The sequence below is a fragment of the Myxocyprinus asiaticus genome, chromosome 33 (genome assembly GCF_019703515.2).
Source record: "Myxocyprinus asiaticus isolate MX2 ecotype Aquarium Trade chromosome 33, UBuf_Myxa_2, whole genome shotgun sequence".
Lineage (NCBI taxonomy): Eukaryota > Metazoa > Chordata > Actinopteri > Cypriniformes > Catostomidae > Myxocyprinus > Myxocyprinus asiaticus.
The window spans coordinates 31,984,060-32,003,256 of record NC_059376.1 but is presented as its reverse complement, the minus strand read 5'-3'; the positions used below and the strand labels follow the sequence as shown (position 1 = coordinate 32,003,256).

At 36.1% G+C, this 19,197-nt stretch overlaps 2 protein-coding genes across 6 annotated transcripts in view; one reads left to right on the top strand and one right to left on the bottom strand.

Annotated features, from left to right (window-relative positions):
• The window catches only part of LOC127424356 (choline transporter-like protein 5-B), a 50,060-nt gene extending 38,429 nt beyond the window's left edge, over positions 1-11,631 (top strand). For 3 of the 5 annotated variants that reach the window (XM_051669445.1, XM_051669443.1, XM_051669444.1), the window contains 13 exons: positions 276-388; positions 783-914; positions 1,076-1,175; positions 1,543-1,635; positions 2,010-2,097; positions 2,260-2,522; positions 4,361-4,455; positions 4,680-4,783; positions 4,974-5,047; positions 5,532-5,602; positions 5,716-5,804; positions 7,524-7,608; positions 7,966-9,618. In XM_051669445.1, coding sequence (XP_051525405.1) covers positions 276-388; positions 783-914; positions 1,076-1,175; positions 1,543-1,635; positions 2,010-2,097; positions 2,260-2,522; positions 4,361-4,455; positions 4,680-4,783; positions 4,974-5,047; positions 5,532-5,602; positions 5,716-5,804; positions 7,524-7,608; positions 7,966-8,120 — 1,462 coding nt within the window. In that variant the 3' untranslated portion in view covers positions 8,121-9,618. Of the gene's footprint in view, positions 1-275; positions 389-782; positions 915-1,075; positions 1,176-1,542; positions 1,636-2,009; positions 2,098-2,259; positions 2,523-4,360; positions 4,456-4,679; positions 4,784-4,973; positions 5,048-5,531; positions 5,603-5,715; positions 5,805-7,523; positions 7,609-7,965; positions 9,620-10,717 lie in introns of those variants that run through there. The other 2 variants (XM_051669446.1, XM_051669442.1) reach the window with 2 other exon arrangements.
• A 1,068-nt stretch (positions 11,632-12,699) lies between these two features.
• LOC127424070 (LIM/homeobox protein Lhx8) lies at positions 12,700-17,023 on the bottom strand. Its single transcript, XM_051668857.1, has 7 exons — positions 16,946-17,023; positions 15,824-15,945; positions 15,509-15,729; positions 14,998-15,098; positions 14,658-14,753; positions 13,531-13,684; positions 12,700-13,113 (listed from the first exon to the last, which is right to left on the bottom strand). Exons 1-7 carry the CDS (start codon positions 17,021-17,023, stop codon positions 13,037-13,039), a joined length of 849 nt encoding a protein of 282 aa, XP_051524817.1. The 3' UTR covers positions 12,700-13,036.
• Between the last annotated feature and the right edge of the window lie 2,174 nt (positions 17,024-19,197).

Genomic DNA, 19,197 nt, shown 5'->3' with positions numbered 1-19,197 from the left:
GCTGATGTGTTTACACACCTGCCTTGAAAAATATTTTTTTACTTTTGTGTTGTTTTGCACATTTTGTTCTTTGAATATTATAGTGTTATCAGTTGTGTATTGGTGCATTTTCAAAGTGTCAATTTTTTTTTAATAGTGAACAGCACCAGGTTTAAGATATCCCAACCTCCGCTGTACACATTTCAGAATACTATGTTCTCCAGAGGTCTAATGATGATCTTGGTTCTCAAATTGCGCTTGGCATAGCTGATATGTGGTTATTTGGATGTTTTCAGTGGTCTGGTGATAAGCATGCTGGTCAGTCTGCTCTTTATTCTGCTGCTGAGGTTCACTGCTGGTGTTCTCTTCTGGATGGTCATCTTTGGTGTCATCACAGTGGTGGGCTATGGTTAGTGATGACTACAGAACACTACAGACCAAACTGAATGTGGCTATAAATATTTCAATAGCAATTAACTTAACCTTATGTGAAGCTTTACTTGACACCCTAACCTTAAATGACCTTAAAGGGATAGTTCACCAAAAAATAAAAATTCTGTCATAGATTACATACCCTCATTTTGTTTCATTTTGAGCCCGTAAGTTCTTACATGAACGCCACTGTGAATGAGCTTCTTTCATGCACTCATGAATGTACAACAGGCACCAAGATTTTCACTGAAAAGTGACTTACATGGACTTTTATACATTTTTGGATCCTTTTTTAAGCTTTAAAGTGTGGCCCACTGTGTCCTGTGTCTAGTGTTCATACACTGTGTCCTGGCTGTCCCTGTCCTTCACAGGAATATATCATTGTTATTGGGAATACAGTTCACTCAAGGGGAAGCCAGACTCTGATATCACTATTTCAAACATTGGATTTCAGACTGACTTCCGCGTTTACCTTCAACTGAGTCAAACCTGGCTGATATTCAGTAAGATTTCATTTATTACTCTTAATATATGAGCTCTCATGAAGTGCTTTGTTGTTCTGGTTAAAATTCGCAATGCAGCAGCACTGTCAGGTGATGAATGTTATGAAAATGGTTATGATAATGTTTGATGGAAATGACTGACAGACTGATATTTTCTGCAGTGACATTCTTGTCTATGATTGAGGCTGCCATCATTTTAGTGCTGATATTTCTGCGAAACAGAGTTCGTATTGCCATCGCTCTACTAAAGGAGGGGAGCAAGTGAGTATTCTTTCTTTCTTTCCTTCCTTCCTTCCTTCCTTCCATCCATTCCTTCCTTTCTTCCTTCCTTCCTTCTTCCTTCCTTCCTTTCCTTCTTCCTCATTCTCTTTCCTTCCTTTCTTCTTTCATCCAATTCTTTCCTTTCTTCCTTCCTTTTTTCTGCCTCCACCCTTTCTTTCTTCCTTGCTTCTTTGCTTCCTTCCTTCCATTTTTCCTCCCTTCCTCATTGCCTCCTTTCCTTCCTTCCTTCCTTCCTACCATCCTCATTTCCTCCCTTTTCTCCTTCCTTCCTAACTCAAAATGTAAAAATGCCTGAAGCAAAAGCTGCAAATACTATTATATTTTTGAAACTCTTTTCTTTGTGCAGGGCAATTGGGTGCATCATGTCAACACTTTTCTATCCCATCATCACCTTCCTGCTGCTGGCTTTGTGCATAGCGTACTGGGCCGTAACAGCTGTGTATCCAAATCTTTTATCTTCAATGCTTGATACAATTTAACCTATTTTTTTTAAATATGCTGTTGCATATTTATTTTTGTTATTTGAGTATGCATCATTAAAGGTGAAACACGTTATTGTTTTAGTTTAATGTGCAGAATCCATTATAAGTAAGCCATTTGTAGTTTGACTTACATAGCATCATCAAACCAGTGCTCTGTTTGTATGAGTGGTTCGACATGTCAACTTCTGGCCCGATCAGTGGCAGAGGTTTGGTGCAGGATTACCTGTTTTTCAAACATTAGAAGACAGGGAGAGTGTTTGGGAAAATTTAGTAAAAATGACAGACCTACTATGACTTCAGCTGTTGAGTCTTTAACCACAACTTCGTTCAGATTCCTAGCATCATCTGGTGAACCAGTGTACAAAGTTATGTCAACACTGCCTGACTGCAAGTATACAAACCTCACTTGTGACCCAGAGGTAAGTACTAACTCTGTTTTGAGCTACCACTAATGAACAAATGGTTTTCAGTTCAATTTCAAGCATTGGATCCATTTACATTCATATTGATTCTTAATCTGTTGAATCTGAGTGCAGGTGGGTCACTTTTGTGAATCTTTGTGTTTATTGAATGTGTTTCAGACCTTCAGCCAATCAAACATGACTAAACTATGTCCAGGCTCCCAGTGCACATTTGCTTTTTATGGTGGAGAGAGTGTGTACCACTGTTACATCTTTGTTCTTCAGCTCTGCAATCTTCTTGTCTTCCTCTGGTTGGTGAATTTCACCATAGCCCTGGGCCAGTGCACCCTAGCAGGGGCTTTTGCCTCTTACTACTGGGCCTTAAGGAAGCCTGCTGACATTCCACCTTACCCCTTAGCTTCATCATTTGGAAGGGCTTTAAGGTATGTTGCCATTGCTGGTTTAGAGGTACAGAGGTGATTGTGAATGTCTATCTGTGTTTGTAAGTCAAAAACTAATGTGTGCTATGCTCTGTTTGAGGACTGTAGAGCTACATAAAATTATAACTTTACAGGAATGTTCCAATGTACAAGTTAAAGGAATATTCAAGGTTTAATACAAGTTAAGCTCAATCGACAGCCTTTGTGGCATAATATTGATTACCACAAACATTTATTTAGTCTCATGCCTACTTTTCTTTAAAAAAGCAAAAATTCCACCGCTGGAGTTGCGAGTTCAAATCCAGGGCGTGCTGAGTGACTCCAGCCAGGTCTCCTAAGCAACCAAATTGGCCCGGTTGCTAGGGAGGGTAGAGTCTCATGGGGTAACCTCCTCGTGGTCGCGATTAGGGGTTCTCGCTCTCAATGGGGCATGTGGTAAGTTGTGCGTGGATCACGGAGAGTAGCATGAGCCTCCCGTGCTGTGAGTCTCCGCGGTGTCATGCACAGAGAGCCACGTGATAAGATGCGTGGATTGACTGTCTCAGAAGCGGAGGCAATCCACCACCCGGATTGAGGTGAGTAACCGCGCCACCACGAGGACCTACTAAGTAGTGGGAATTGGGCATTCCAAACTGGGAGAAAAAGGGGATTAAAAAAAGCAAAAAAGCAAAAATCTGGGTTACAGTGAGGCACTTACAATGGAAGTGAATGGGGGCCAATTTTTTATGTTAAAATACTCACTTGTTCAAAATTATAGCTACAAAACTTATTATGTGTGATAAACTCACCTTTTCTGTGTAAAGTTATAGCCAATTTTACAACTTTGTTGTCATGACAATGTAATGTCAACATACCCTAAAATCCTAAAATGACTATAAAATGACAGTTTAAACAACATTACAGCTTAAATAATACATGAGTTTTAATAGAAGAAATAATGTAAGTACTTTTATAAAATTATAAGCTTCAAATTTCTGCCTTTAACCCCTCCAAGAATTGGCCACATTCACTTCCATTGTAAGTGCCTCACTGTAACCTCAATTTTTGCTTTTTTTTAAGAAAAGAAGGGCCAAGTCGAAATTCATTTGTGTGGTTATCAACATTAATTTGTATTGAACATGGAATATCCCTTTAATCTCAATCAACAGCATTTGTGGCATAATATAAAAAATAATTTTGACTCAACTCACTTATTTAAAAAAAGAAAAGAAAATGCACTTTTAAAATTAGGCACTTACAATGGAAGTGAATGAGGCCAGTCCAAAAACATTAAAATACACACTTTGTTTCCAAAGTATAGCCACAAGGTGTAAATATTATATGTTACCATGATTTTAGTTTGATTAAAATCTCTGTTCTACAGGATTTAAGTATGGTAAAATCGCTTCCTGGAATTATAGGGTGTATCTTCCTTGCATCGTCATGACGACAAAGTTGTAATACTGTATATCATTTTACATACTGTATATAAAGACAGGCTGCCATCATCTTAGTGCTGATATTTCTGCGAAACAGAGTTCGTATTGCCATCGCTCTACTAAAGGAGGGGAGCAAGTGAGTATTCTTTCTTTCTTTCCTTCCTTATGTCTTGTGACTGTACATTTGAAACGGTATGTATTGTAGCGTTTATAGACTGGCCACATTGTTAGTGCCTTAATGTAACCGGGATATTTGCTTTTGTTTTGTTTAATTAATAAAAATAAAAATATCACAATAATTTTTTGTGGGAATCAACATTTTGCCACAAATGCTGTCGATTGAGCTTAACTTTTATTGAACATAGAACATTCCTTTGATTAAATCAATGGAAATTTTATTGAATGGGAAAGGTGATTTTGCAGGTATCACACTGGCTCGCTTGCATTTGGAGCTTTGATTCTGTCCATCGTACAATTCATACGGATTGTTCTGGAGTATCTCGACCACAAACTGAAAGGTAAAAACTAACAAATGAAAAAAGTTTGAAAAATGAACCTTGAGTGCATTGGCTTCATAATTTCACATATCATTGAAGTAGTATTATCAAAAGAACAATCTATGTTTTCTTTTTTTATTGGTTATCTTCCAGTTAAACCCACATAATACATCCATTTCGGCAAGATAAGTTTATGTAGAATGGAGTGTATAATGATATAGTTGTTTCTTCCATCTTTCTCGCAGGTGCTCACAATGCTTTTGCGCGCTTTCTTTTGTGCTGCCTCAAGTGTTGCTTCTGGTGCCTTGAGCGCTTCATCAAGTTCATGAACAGGAATGCTTACATTATGGTGAGTCACAACCAACCCAGTGTTTCTAGGAACAGGGATTACACAACTTTACTGTTGGTGTTTTATTAATATTATTAGGGTTTTTGAAGTCCAGCATGCCTTTTAAATGTTTAAATATGAAAGGTATTGTGACACAGGTAGACATACAAAGGAGTAGGCTATATTGATGTCGCTTGATTTGTGCCCTCAGATTGCAATATACGGCAAGAATTTCTGTGCCTCAGCGCGGGACGCTTTCTTCCTTTTAATGAGGAATGTTATGAGGTAAGACTGAGCACAGCTGAAACATTTATAAACCCGGTCTTATTGTCAATGCTCAAAGCTGCAAGGAGTCTGTCTCACACACACACACACACACACACACATTTTTTCTTTTTCCTCTGTGACAATGACATTGCCAGAAGGTTTTTAGGGTTACTGTTGCTATCATTTCTGTTTTTCTTGTTGCAGTATCATCAGTGGTTTATTAATATTAAATCCTCTAAATGCAGCCTCCATACCATAAAACACTTATATTTTGTTGTCTACTGTTTTTCTTTTGTCTTTTGAGCTTGGTTTCAACAGTTGTACATTAATATAATAGAAGTCACGCATGAAAAAACATTTTTGTCAGACAACTCTTATTATCATAAATTTAAATGTAAATTCTTCGACTATTTCTTGTAGTTAAGTACTTAATTTAAGTTATAAGACTAAACATTACTACTTAAAGCATCTATTTTTTATTCTGTGTGTTTTTTTTCACTAGAGTTACTGTTCTGGACAAGGTGACTGACTTCCTGCTGTTCTTAGGCAAACTGCTGATCTCAGGAAGTGTGGGTGAGTATCATACAGACTTGTTATATTCTGAATCTTTGAAAAGGAACAGCATGTGAACAGATTAGCATACTTAGCTCTTTTTGTTTGCGGATGATATGTATGTGTTCTCGCAGGTGTCCTTGCTTTCTTTTTCTTCACCCGCCAAATTCCAGTTATCCAGGAAGAGGTGCCATCATTAAATTACTATTGGGTCCCTTTACTGGTGAGTGAAAGCATCACAACTTGCATTTGTTGTAGAAAATATACTTTTATGTGTTGTGACATTTATTCCTTAGATTTATATGGATTTATCACAACCTGGAAACATCAGGGAATTTTACATTTGTGATTTGCAGGCCTGTAAAATTCTTAAAGGAATGTTCCGGGTTCAATACAAGTTAAGCTCAATCGACAGCATTTGTGGCATAATGTTGATTACCACAAAAATAAATTTCGACTCATTTTTCCTTTTCTTTAAAAAAGCAAAAATCGAGGTTACAGTGAGGCACTTATAATTGAAGTGAATGGGGGCCAAATAAAATACTCACTTTTTCAAAAATAAAGCCACAATACATAAACAGTATGCATGTAATAGGGCTGCAACGGTGCACAAAATTCACGGTTCGGTACATACCTCGGTTTTGGGGTCACAGTTCAGTACGGTTTCGGTACAGCAGGGAAAACAATTATTTTAAATTATTTATTTTGAAAACAGAGTGGCTGATGGGCAACAATTTTTATTGTGAAGGCTCATTTATACATGACTGAACTTTTTCTTCAACGAAATTACAATACAAAACTTAAGAACCTCTTATATGCACATTGTATAAAAACATAAATAATAAGTAAAAAAAAAAATTGCAATTATAATAATAATAACAAAATAAAGTCATTAGCAGTGTAGATTTCTGTGTCTTTTGCCTTTTTAGCTCACCACTTGTTCTTATCACTTAATTTTCAAGTGTTTTTTTTTTTTTTTTTTTCCAGCAAAATCAGAATATCCACATTATCTGAGGAGAGGGTGGATCTGTTAGCACTGACAATGTCCCCTGCTGGACAATTACAGTATGTGCTTGTTTATACAGAGTGGACACTGCAGAATTGCTGAAATGCGTTCTTGTAGGAACATTATAACGGGCTCAAGCACGTTAAGCAGATGCTAAATCCTGTGTTCTCGAAGACTGAGTATGGTCGCATATCTGCAACAATAAATACTCCTATGCCATTCGTTATCACTTTAGCTATGTCTGAGCTTGCAGCGAGAGGCTGGGAGAGAATGCTGAGAATGCCGGGGCGAGACTAACTTGCACAGGCTGTTTATGCTTTGCTCCCGTAAGCTCGAGGCACATGTGGATGATGTTGCCGCAAATGAGTCATCATGTTAGATGTGCTTCGTGAGCCATACCCGACTTCGTTGAAACAGACCCTGTGTCTCAATCAGCACCCTAGCTCCCTATGTCATGAATCAGTATATCGTGAACACGAATTCGGGCACTGGCGAGGGTGTTCATCCATTGAACATTGGTACACTTATGACTCAATCACCTGCGTCACATTACATTTCTGAGTTTAAACCCTCCAAAAATTGGCCACATTCACTTTCATTGTTCCCATTCACTTCCATTGTAAGTGCCTCACTGTAACCTTGATTTTTGTTTTGTTTTTTAAAGAAAAGGAGGAATGAGTGGAAATTTATTTTTGTGGTAATCAACATTATGTCACAAATGCTGTCAATTGAGCTTAACTTGTACTGAACCTGGAACATTCCTTTAAAAATCATATAGCGAATATATTTTTTTCTAGTTATGCTCAGCTGTAACATATTTAATTTTAATTTAAAATGATTTTTATTTTTAATAAGTCCCCATATTGTAGTCCCAAACAACTGAAAAAGCCAATCTTGATATATTCTAATTTAATTTCTCCTTTTTTTCATACACAGACTGTGATATTTGGATCATATATGATTGCACATGGATTCTTTAATGTGTATGCCATGTGTGTAGATACATTGTTCCTCTGCTTCTGTAAGTATGCCTTTCTACATACACAATATCTGGTCAGGAATGTTTAATTAAAAATAACCAAACAGCATTGATGTATTTAACTTAAACATGCCACTGGTCTTCCTTAACTTCCTTCCTCTCTTTTTTTCTATCATGTTTATTATGACTTTGTTCTCTGTGTTCTCTAATAATCAAACTGACTTGATCTGTATGTACTGTATTTAGATTGATAACTTTGATTCCTTTGACATCACCTCAAACTTTCTAGTTACTGACTAACTCTTTCCTTTCTTTTTCTTCTTTTCCTTTTCACACTGTGGCTCTCCTCCATCACTCTTCCATTCTGCTTCCCGTCTGATTTTATGGGACACCCTTCAGGTGAAGATCTTGAAAGGAATGATGGCAGTCCATCCAAACCTTATTACATGCCTCTAGGCTTGCATAGGATACTTAAAAAAAAACTGACAATACAAGCAAAACGTATGCTGTGTCCTGAACTTCCCATCTCAGTGGGACTTAAAGAACAGCACTAGTAATGTAGCACACTGCGTCTATCCCGCAGCCGAGCATGGCCTTCTGGGATATGGAATCAGGAGCCAATAACATCCCTTGCATTGCCTTTGAACTTTCTGTTGATACTGTCTGGCTCTTTTGCGATTTTGCTTTACTGTTTTTCTTTTTCCTTCTTTTTCTTTCTGCTGGTATTACAGTATGTCCATAATTGCCTTACCCACTTACCTAAAGAAATTAAAGGGATAGTACACCCAAAAATGAAAATTTTGTCATTATTTACTCATGTTCTTTCAAACCCATATGACTTTCTTTCGTGAAACACAAAAGATGTTAGTTCTTATCCTCAGTCACTTCTTTCACTGCATCTTTTTATTTTGATAACATACAATAAAAGTGAATGGTGATAGAGGCTGTCATTCTGCCTTACATCTCTTTCTTCCACGGAAGAAAGTCAAATGTGTTTGAAACGACACGAGGGAAATTATGACAGAATTGTTATTTTTTGGGTGAGCTATTCCTTTCAGGTTTGATAATGCTGTGTTAGCCAGTTATTTAACAAGTCAGGGTAAAAGGTTTTATTCTAGATATTTACTCTAATAAGAAACAAGCTATCTTGCGGTATCTGTTAGTTTCCTCCTACTCTTTGTATAGAAAACTTGATTTCATGCCATTTTTGTTTTATAAGCTCTTATAGTACATTGATGTGCACATGGATTGACTGATTTTAGTCTGTGAGTCAAAGGCATTTTATATTAGCTTTGTCATAACTTAATGGCTAGTGCCCATTGTATGGAGAGAATCAGAATAGTTACAGTGTATATTCTCTCATAACAATGTTTTGAAGAAATCTAAGAATTTTCAGGTGTTCTAATTGCAGTGTTTAGTAAACGTGCCTAGTTTTAAAAGGATAAGTGCTACTCTCCTTTGTGTTTTTGTTTTTTTGCAATCAACCTATACTTTTTTCAAATTTATATAAGGAAAATATAAGCCATTTTTTGTAATTTTGTAATGTTCTGACCAGTTTTCTTCCTGTGTCAACTCTGTGAGGCTCAGTACAATTAAATGTATTTTAAAGAGGGAAAGTTTTGTAAAAAAAAAAAAAGTGTTTAAAAGTGTGTATTGCTTTAGAATAAAGCTGAACTAAATGTTATAAATGGTTTAATTCTTTTTTTTATTCATGCTTCATTATGTTATCTGTATTGTTCATTTATATTCTGTGTACAAATTAAAAATACTGTATACAGTGGCCTCAAAAAGTATTTGGACATTTTATCACACTTCAAATGTATGAATGTTATTGCATAAGATAACTTAATGTCAAACCAAGTGGCATTTGTATGAAACATAAAATAGCACAAGCACACTTTCAAGCAAAACATTTCTTAAAGGGATAGTTCATCCAAAAATGAAAAATCTCTCATCATTTACTCACCCTTATGCCTTCTCAGATGTGTATGACTTTCTTTCTTCTGCCCGACATTAAAAAAAATAAATAAAAAATAAAACAAATTATTAAAAAAAGATTTTTATAAGAATATCTCAGCTCTGTTGGTCCATTCAATGTAAATGAATGGTGGCCAGAAATTTGAAACTCCAAAAAGAACATAAAGGCAGCATAAAAGCAATCCATACAACTCCAGTGGTTAAATCCATGTCTTCTGAAGTGATATGATGTGGGTGAGAAACAGTATTTAAGTCCTTTTTACTATGCGTTCTCCTCCCTGCCAAGTAGTTGGCGATGTCCATGAAGAATGTGAATCGCCAAAAACAAAATAAGAATGTGAAAGTGGAGATTTATAGTAAAAAAAAAAGAATTGAATATTGACCTGTTTCTCACCCACACCTATCATCAGCTTCAGAAGACATGGATTTAACCACTTGAATCGTTTCGATTACTGTTATGCTGCTGTTATGTGCTTTTTAGAGCTTCAAAGTTCTGGCAACCATTCCCTTGCCTTGAATGGACCAACAGAGCTGAGATATTCTGCTAAAAATCTTCAGTTCTGCTGAAGAAAAGAAGTCATACACACCTGGGATGTAATGAGGGTGTGTAAATGATGAGAGAATCTTCTTTTTTGAGTGTACTATCCCTTTAAAAGAAGTTTGCTGGGAGTTCAAATAATAAATAAATAGATATCCTGCTCAAAATTAAGACAAAGTATTTAGACACTTTCAGGATGTCAAATGTTATTGGAACATGTCCAAAGATAATGTGATGAATTATGCCTGCTTATGCACCTTTGTGTACTTGAGGAGAATTGTCTCCATCCACTAAAATTACTTTTTATAGTTGGTTAAACGTAATTGCAAAACTGCCAAAGAAAAGTGAAGTTGGTTCTCAAAAAAGGTCAGCCATCATTTGCTTGCAGATGCCTCTTGATATTTATCTTGTGATTATTATCTTTGCAATGGACATTGATGTGGCTTGAGTGTCCAAATATATATTGGGGGTCAATGTATATGAAAATCTTTGTTAATAGTATAAGTGAATTAGCTAGTTTATCAAATGCATGGCAACTTTCTCCACTGAAGTTGTTTCCCAGCTTTGCTTCTGATTGGTACAAAACTCTCATTAATGATTGATCTACTGTAATGTTGCTTGTGTTCCTGTTCTCAGTGATGGATCTGGAGAAGAATGACGGCTCAGCATCCCACCCCTATTACATGGGCAGCAGTCTGCATGCCATCCTAAACAGAAGACAATAGAAACAATGACAAAAAATTCATAGAGTGAAATGTTTTGAGAGTTAACATCTATGACTTTTAAAGGCTGGTTACGTTAAGTATTTTAGCATTTACATTTACTGTAGATCTCGTCAGACGCTCAGTGGTAGAAATATAAGAAGGTTTGATCTGATGCCCCTTTTATATGTTCATAATAAAATATTAAATATTGTTAACAGAAAGCATAACAATCTGAGTAGTGGTGCAGACAAGTGCGCACTTTGTCATCACTTAAAGAGCTGATGGCTAATGGCGACCTGGGTTCGAATCTGGCATATGTCTCGATTCCTCTACTGCAGTCTAAATAAAGGTTAGATTTAGAGTACAGCATTACATTAGGCAAGAAGGCTGTTTCCTTTCTGAATTCCTGTGGATCATTCAGGGCACTGGTCAAAGTCACAGGCAACTTAAATTTAAGCTTTTATCATGATGTCAAGTAGGGTGAATACTGGTAAAGAGGGACACTTAAGCTTAATGATATCTCTTTATGTGTATATTGTTCCATTGTTACAAAATCAACATTAAGTTCATCATAAACTAGTGTGGGATATCATTGCCAATGACAAATTATCCGAAAGTGTACCACTTTACTTGCATTCACCCATAGTCACCATGCTGCTGCCATATTGCAAGGTATTTTCAAATATGATGGGGACAATTTACTCCATTTTGCTTTCTTATTGCTGTTCATGGGTGTGTAAGGGAGAGCGAGAAATGGAAACCAACCTGTGTGCATGGAATTGTCTTACTTTGCATCCCTCTTTTATATGTTTTAGTCATTTTATTACAGTTTCCTGTCTTTTATATGAGCATCCCATGCTGTACGCACCCATTTGGGGTGAAACTACCACTTCTCTCATATTGAGAAATTACAGATGACACTAATTCAGTATTCACTAAATGGATTTTCTCTTAACTTTTATAAGGTGCTGTTTGTACTAGCTGTTCAGCTGAAGTGCCTTTCTCCAACATGCAGTTAACAGCTCTCTTAACCTTAACCACATGTTGATACAAGCCATTTTCTGCTGTGCAGAGCTTATAATTCTATTTATTCCTTCATTATTTCTTTTGTTAACCATCGGAATGAGTGCTTTCTACCAGTATGAGGTTACACCCCACACTGCTTAAGAATGTGATTTCATTGTGTTCATTCACACTTCATTTAAGCCAAATGTGGACTGAATATTTGCTATTATTTTTCACCCATTATTCAGTGTTAATAACACTTGATATGTGTCATAGAGGATTGGTAGTGAGTTTAGGTAGACTAATTTCTGCTTATAATTTAATGAGATGATGTAATTACCAACTATTTTATTTATTCATTCGATGTTTTAATCATTATGTTTGCATGAAGGACTCTTTCAATGTGTCATTTGAAAGGGATATTGCTTTAAGTAGTTGAATCAAGTTGTATTCTTTACTAGTTTTCTTTTTAAAGAACACTTGAATTTGAGCAGTAATACACTGTGTGCATGTGATGAAATGTTATGCAGCTGTACTTATAACATTATTCAGCCAATGTATTTTGAACACCACAGTTGAGTTGACCTGCAGGTCTTCCTTTGTCATACCACTGTGATTAGTTTCTTCATCTTATTGTCAAGTAGCTATTTAATTCTCTTCATAATTTACAATGTGGTAAGCATGCTTTTGTTATTTTTGTGAAGCTAAATCATGCCATTTTGTGATGCATAATAACATTTTGTGATGTAATCTGAGTGCATGTGAGGATAAAATTAATAAAGTATTTCTGATAGACACCTGAACATAGTGCAAGTCATTCACATTTATTTAGACCACATGGGGTAAAAACACAAAAATAACTGAAAACTTTCTGAACACATTAAAAAATTAAAAACAAAAATAGCAACTGTTCCAATTGACAATGTCAAGACACTTATTAGCACACTGTACAAACAAAGAGAAAATGGCTATGCGTCCCTGGTGACAGCAGCAAAACTTGTAGTTTTAAAATTAATTTTCATCTATCATTTAAACCAATTTTTTAGGGCATACAGAAAACATAATTACCAATTTAACTTTAATTTTTCTACAAATTTGATGTTGGTGTGTCTATTGCTGGTTACCTCCAGCATTGATTATAGTTCTGTATCCGAGGTAGAGAGGACATTACAATTTGGCTACAATAATTTAGACACCGTTTACAACTGAATTGTTATTAATAGGAGAGAGGAGCAATCAAGGCGATTTAGCTGCTGCTGACTGGTAGATTCCTTGTTTGGCGCGAGAGCAAGGGCTGATAGTGCAGAGATGATGGTGTGTGCACTGGAGACAAAAAAGAAACAAAGCCATTAACAAAAGCACAAATACACAAACACATTGGGACAAATTCATCTCATCTTTACACTATAGATACTTTCTCCAAATGCAATTTTCATTGGTATCTCTCAATGTGGCTAAGAAGAACATTTGAAAAGTTCAAAATTGAATTGCTCCATTAATTGGAAAATTCCTTATGACACAATTTATGCATGGTCAGCAGGCATAATTGTGTTCATTTTTAACACATTTTTACATAATTAATCACTCTCAATTAATGTGTTAAAGCCATAGTTTTTTTTTATTTTTAGTATTATTATTGTACAGTTTTTCAAAAGTTGGTCCTTTGCAGTGTACAAGATTTAGAGTCCACTCAGTGAGCCAGCCAATCAGCTTAAACTTGTGTACAGTGGATTTGCTTACTGTCAGTGCAGCAGTGAGTTGTGTAATGCAGCTCATTTAGCATGGGCTGGGAGAGATGGACCGGCTGGAGTGCAGACAGATCACTGGCTGGTATTGCTGAAAGAGGTGGAGAAATGTGCTTCTTATGGCGGGCCCGACAGTTCTGAAACCAGACCTGATCAGGAAAGATAGGAATATATTGATAAGGGGAAATTCATATGAATGTCTAATAGCAAAGAATGAAAAGGCAAATTTCCAAAGACTTGTAAGGCTTGTACAGAGTCCACTTACAGAAACCAATAAATATATAATGCTTTTTATGGCCCAAAACATACTCTACTCCAGTACGCAAACGCAAATGTATCTTACATGCATGCTCGATTTCACGTGTCGATGCGTTCTGAAATGTGTCTAAAGGCCCTGACACAACGTAACTACGCGTTCTCAACATTGCCACAAGGGGCGCTATAACGGGATTAATGTGAACTGTCCACTTCTACGTCGAGTTTTCTCTTTCAAGTCAACTACTGTCACGGCAAAGCAACAGTTTGAAGAGAATATTGCTTAAAACGTAAGTTAAGGTCAGTATATGTATAGCAACGTACCTGGATGAAAACACATCCAGTTTAATGGCACAGGCATTTGAAGGTATCTCTATCGCCACCTTGAGTACTGAGGTTTGTTTCCGCAACGGTAATGCAAAAACACATGTTAAGTTTGTTCAACTGGACCACGGGTTGGCAATATGGTGGCAAAGGTCTTGCATCTGCGTTCACGTACAAGCGTAGAATAAGTTGCAGCTTTATGGGTGTTAACATTCTATCTTCCCCTCTGTTAATATAAATGTTATAACTACTTTATTACATTATTATTCAACATTTAGAACATACTGTTAATTTTAAATGCCTTGATGGATATCTAGGACATATTTTAAAGATTTTATTCAGAAACCTTATGGGACAGAAATCATGAATGCCAACAAAATTGTAGTCTGGCAACAATGCATTTCAAGCTACAATGGTTTTATATCATAACATTGTGAGATAGCATTAAATGTTTGCATAAACACCTTTATGGCCTCTATAATGGATGTAAGACTCCTAACTCAATTTAGACACTTTTAAAACTGCTGTAAATAAGTCTCTAACCTGAATGACGCGTCGACTAAGCCCGGTCTGTTCAGCCAGTCTCTGCAGTGTCTGTGTGTCCGGGTTATTATCTTGGGCAAACAGAGCCTGCATGACCTATATGTCAAATAAATCACAATGTGATGTCACCAGGAGCAAAGACTGCAAGCCGCAAAGATTTGATTGATCTCTAATCAAAGTTTTGCTTGATCACTTTTTCAAAATTAGTGTCGTATCAAACCTCAAGTATTCTTGTTTGATAACACCTACTACAGTCAAAACTGTCAAAATAAAACCAGTGTGTGGAACAAAATGAGTATGTGCAACAACAAAAAAAAAAGGTTAGCATGTTTTGGTTTACCTGTAGCTGATCTGAAGTGAAACTGGTGCGTGCTCTTTTAGATGGTTTTTGGTATATTTCACACCCTGTCTGCAATGCACCATCAGAACAAACAGTTTTCCCTTGAATAATAAAAGGTAGGCACAGATAAAAACATTTATTATGGAACAAATACTGTGGCCCTATGTGACAAACAAATTTCCTAAGAAATGAAGTAAATAAGGTCTCAAGTTTTAAAAGGGTATACTGGCTGTAGAACAAAAGCAGAAGCCTATCTAAACCAAACAACTGCATCTTTTTCCTTAAATCTGGCCTTGATTGAAGCTGCTCTGAAATCAGTTTTATATCAAAATAAATGATGTTTTACATTTACACATCTTAATAGTTATACGTTTCTTTTTTACTCAAACTATGCAAATCATGCCCAATTCATCTCGAAATAAGACAAGAAATTATGCTTATCCTCTCCTTTAAAATGTTGTAAAATCTGTGTATCTTTTTACGCATGCACTTTTATGCACTCTGGACTCACCTTTTTCAACCGCCCCTTTGAGTTTGTCCAGCATGCTGTCGTAATGCACTATACACAACACCTTTTGCCCAACCAAAGCAAACTCGTCGCCTGTGGATAGCTGCCTCTTGCAAGAGAAGCAAGAGAAGCATGCCAAGTGGTAAACATTTCCTTTCGCCCTGCGCACCCAGTCCGTAGAGTGAACGGTTTCTCCACAGCAAGAGCACCACGTCCGATACCTCCTGTCAAACAGTCATAATTGTATTTGGATTATGCTAAACACAAACGGCAACAAATGTTACAACCTTGTTTCCTTTGACAGCAGAAGTAGCCTACCTGAAGTAATCTACTTTGCAGAAGACCTCTTTCCCTCTGATGTAGCAACTCGTGTGTCCACTCAGGGTTGTTTGGCACACACTGCATGAAAGGCATCGTGCATGCCAGCATAAGTCATTTACCTACATTCAACAAATACACCAAAGTGTTCAGGTGAGAGACTGATCAAAAACTTTAAATGGCTTGATTAAACAATAGTGTCCAGCGGTTTCCACCTGGGAAAGTTGGACATCTTACATTAGACTCAGCAGGCAACTGATGGTATTGATTATTCGTATGCTATTCAATTCACATTCACGAATCGTTCATTTGAAACGATTCTTTTTAATATGTAACAAACTGAGATAATGCTCACTCAAAATAAACACTTCAGAAAAGGGTGCGCCATTTCAAACACATTCGGCATTTCATGACATCTCAAGTATTCTGTAATTAAATGAATCTCCATTGTGATTGGATCAGTCAATATGAGCACACTTTGAACATTTTTGAACAAATCTGTTCGCCCGTTTAAGAAAAACAGTGTGTTTTATGGTGGCCTTTGGCCCCTTCAACCAGGGATTTTTATCCCAAATACTATCCTTTCACCTATTTTGTCTCAAAATAAATGATAATTTCAGGGATTCTCAATATGCATACATTTTCAACATTTTAAATATTATTAAATATTACATCAAATTGCTTCACAATCAGCCTTTAGAAATTACATGCAATGATCTCATGGATCAGGAAAATTTTGCAGTGCATAGTGACTAAAAGGTGTTAAGGAGAAGTAGTGTTTTGGGAGAAAATAAAATCAGTGCCATTTACCCCAGGGGGGCTTTAGCCCCATTGTAAAATAATAATAATAATAAAAAAAAATGTCTTACATTTTTTATTAATATTGGGAACACAGTGACGTTCTTAATAATTTTGTTGGAAAAACGAACAACACTGGTAAAATCTAGATAACACAAAATGCCGTGCCTTGGACTACGTTGTGCACGTTTTTTTTATTTTATTTTATTTTTTTTTTTACCAGCTTATTAAAACGAATCGTTTCGAACTTAACGCTACTGATTATACAACATTTAAAATTGTCAATGTAATGTAAAAATATTCCAAACAAAATATCGTCCTCACCTTGAGGAGATACCTGTCTTGGATGTCCTCTCTACATCTTGCGCAAACTGCTTTACCTTGGAGTGCATCAGATGCCATCGCGTGGAGTAAACCAGACGGAGAAGTCAGATCAGACCGGCCATTCACAACTTCTGATGAACTCTGTAGAAAAAATATAGGCTATATGTATTTTTTATTTTTTTAGTCTAACATTCAATCTAATAAAAGATCTAATAAGACATTAACGAGTGCGTTTTAATAAGAATCTCATTTATTGATGGCTGGTGAGGTTATATTCACACCAAAAATTTTTTACCATGTCCCATGCAATCTCTTTACACTTGCCGGCAAAATCCTCAGCCTCAGTGCGATCCTTATGCTGTAGTGAATGTGCTACGGATCTCAAAACCTTTAAATACACTCTCCATCCCATAAGCATCATGGCATGCACGTTTCGCTTCACCATGACAACCTTAACAATCACCAAAACTACATTTACTACATTTAAACAAAATAATTTGAGTAATTATTAAAAACACATCCGACACTTGGAGTAGTCCTAATGGTTATCCATGCAGTATATTATATACTTGAAATGCGCTTTAGGGATTTGGAAACTGTTCACACAATAATGCCTTCACCCCAAACGTATCAATTTCGCATGCCAGTCAAAATCCCTTAGGAGTCAGAGGAAGAAGAGAATTGATTTATTTAATAACAGCAATTTAAATCCCACGTTTAGCACAAACGCCTAACCAGAGCGAGCCAAAGGTGAAGAGGTCTCATTAAACTCTTCACACTTAATTGCCGCGATTTCATGGCGGGTGCTTTTCTTCTTTTGGTTATTTAGGGGGAGTGTTGGAAACACAGATTCGGCCTAAATGCACTAAAACCATCACCTCGGAGGGTGGAAAAAAAAAATCAATTGATCATTAGGAGAAAGGGCGTTTCTTTTACTTTATGTGTTCATTGTAGGTATTTTAAAGTAAAACAACAGATGAAGCAATTTCCGCAAATGAAAACGAGCGAATTTAAACGAATTTAAATGTGTCTTTATGCACCAGCTGACAGTTAGCCTCGGCTGCAAAGCCTAAACAATTAATTTGGGATCTGCATTAAAATTGTGGTTTAATGTTTTAGACCTGTTTCTCAAAATACGTTATTATTTTATTTATAATGTTACAAATATAAATGATAGCCTAAATTAATAATAATAATTACAATATATGGCAACATTTGTCATCATATGCAAACACATATAATGAAATAAATGTTTTTGTTGTTGTTGTGGTTGAGTAGCTAAATTGAATAATTGAATAATAAGTGTTAGAATTTAATGTAAGAAATTCAAAAGGGCCTTGTACTCTACTAATAAACTCAATTTAGCTACACATTTCAGCCTTGGCATCTGCTTGTTGGCCTATATGCTCCAGAGACATTTCCGGTGTTTATCCTGTGTTTGTTTTCCATGAGAGACTCCTTAGCCTCTACAGCATGTAAAGTTCATTGTTGTAAGATTAGACAGTGGTGGGTTTACGATTTCTGAGGCCCCAAGCAACCGATCAACCTGGGGCCCCATTTTGAAAATATTTGCTTAAAAAATAACATAAAATTGATTTTAAATCATAATTTTAAATTCATTCTATCAGCCGTTGTAGCCAAGTACATTCAAAATGTTTACTGAAACATAAAAATTTTGTTAAAGTCAATGAATGCATGTTTTCCAGTTTTCCACAACACAGTGATGAAAAAAACAATATTTACATACACATATTTTTACAAAACACTTCTTTTTATTTTTTATGAACAGGGTGTGTGCAAACCTACTACACTTGCTAACATTTTGGAATTCAGTTTTTATTTATTGTTATAAGGCAACAATTATTTATTATTGTCCAGTTTGTCATTATAATCTGATACAGTATTATTATTATTACTTTTTAGGATTTGCTGATCAGCAAAAAAAAACAAAAAAAAAAAACATCCTCTCACTTTCAACTGCTTTTATTTTCAGCAAACTTAACGTGTAAATATTTGTACGAACATAAAAAGATTCAACAACTAAGACCTAAACTGAACAAGTTTCACAGACATGTGACTAACAGAAATGGAATAATGTGTCCCTGAACAAAAGTAACAGTCAGTATCTGGTGTGGCCACCAGCTGCATTAAGTACTGCAGTGCATCTCCTCCTCGTGGACTGCACCAGATTTGCCAGTTTTTGCTGTGAGATGTTACCCCACTCTTCCACTAGGCACTTGCAAGTTCCAAGA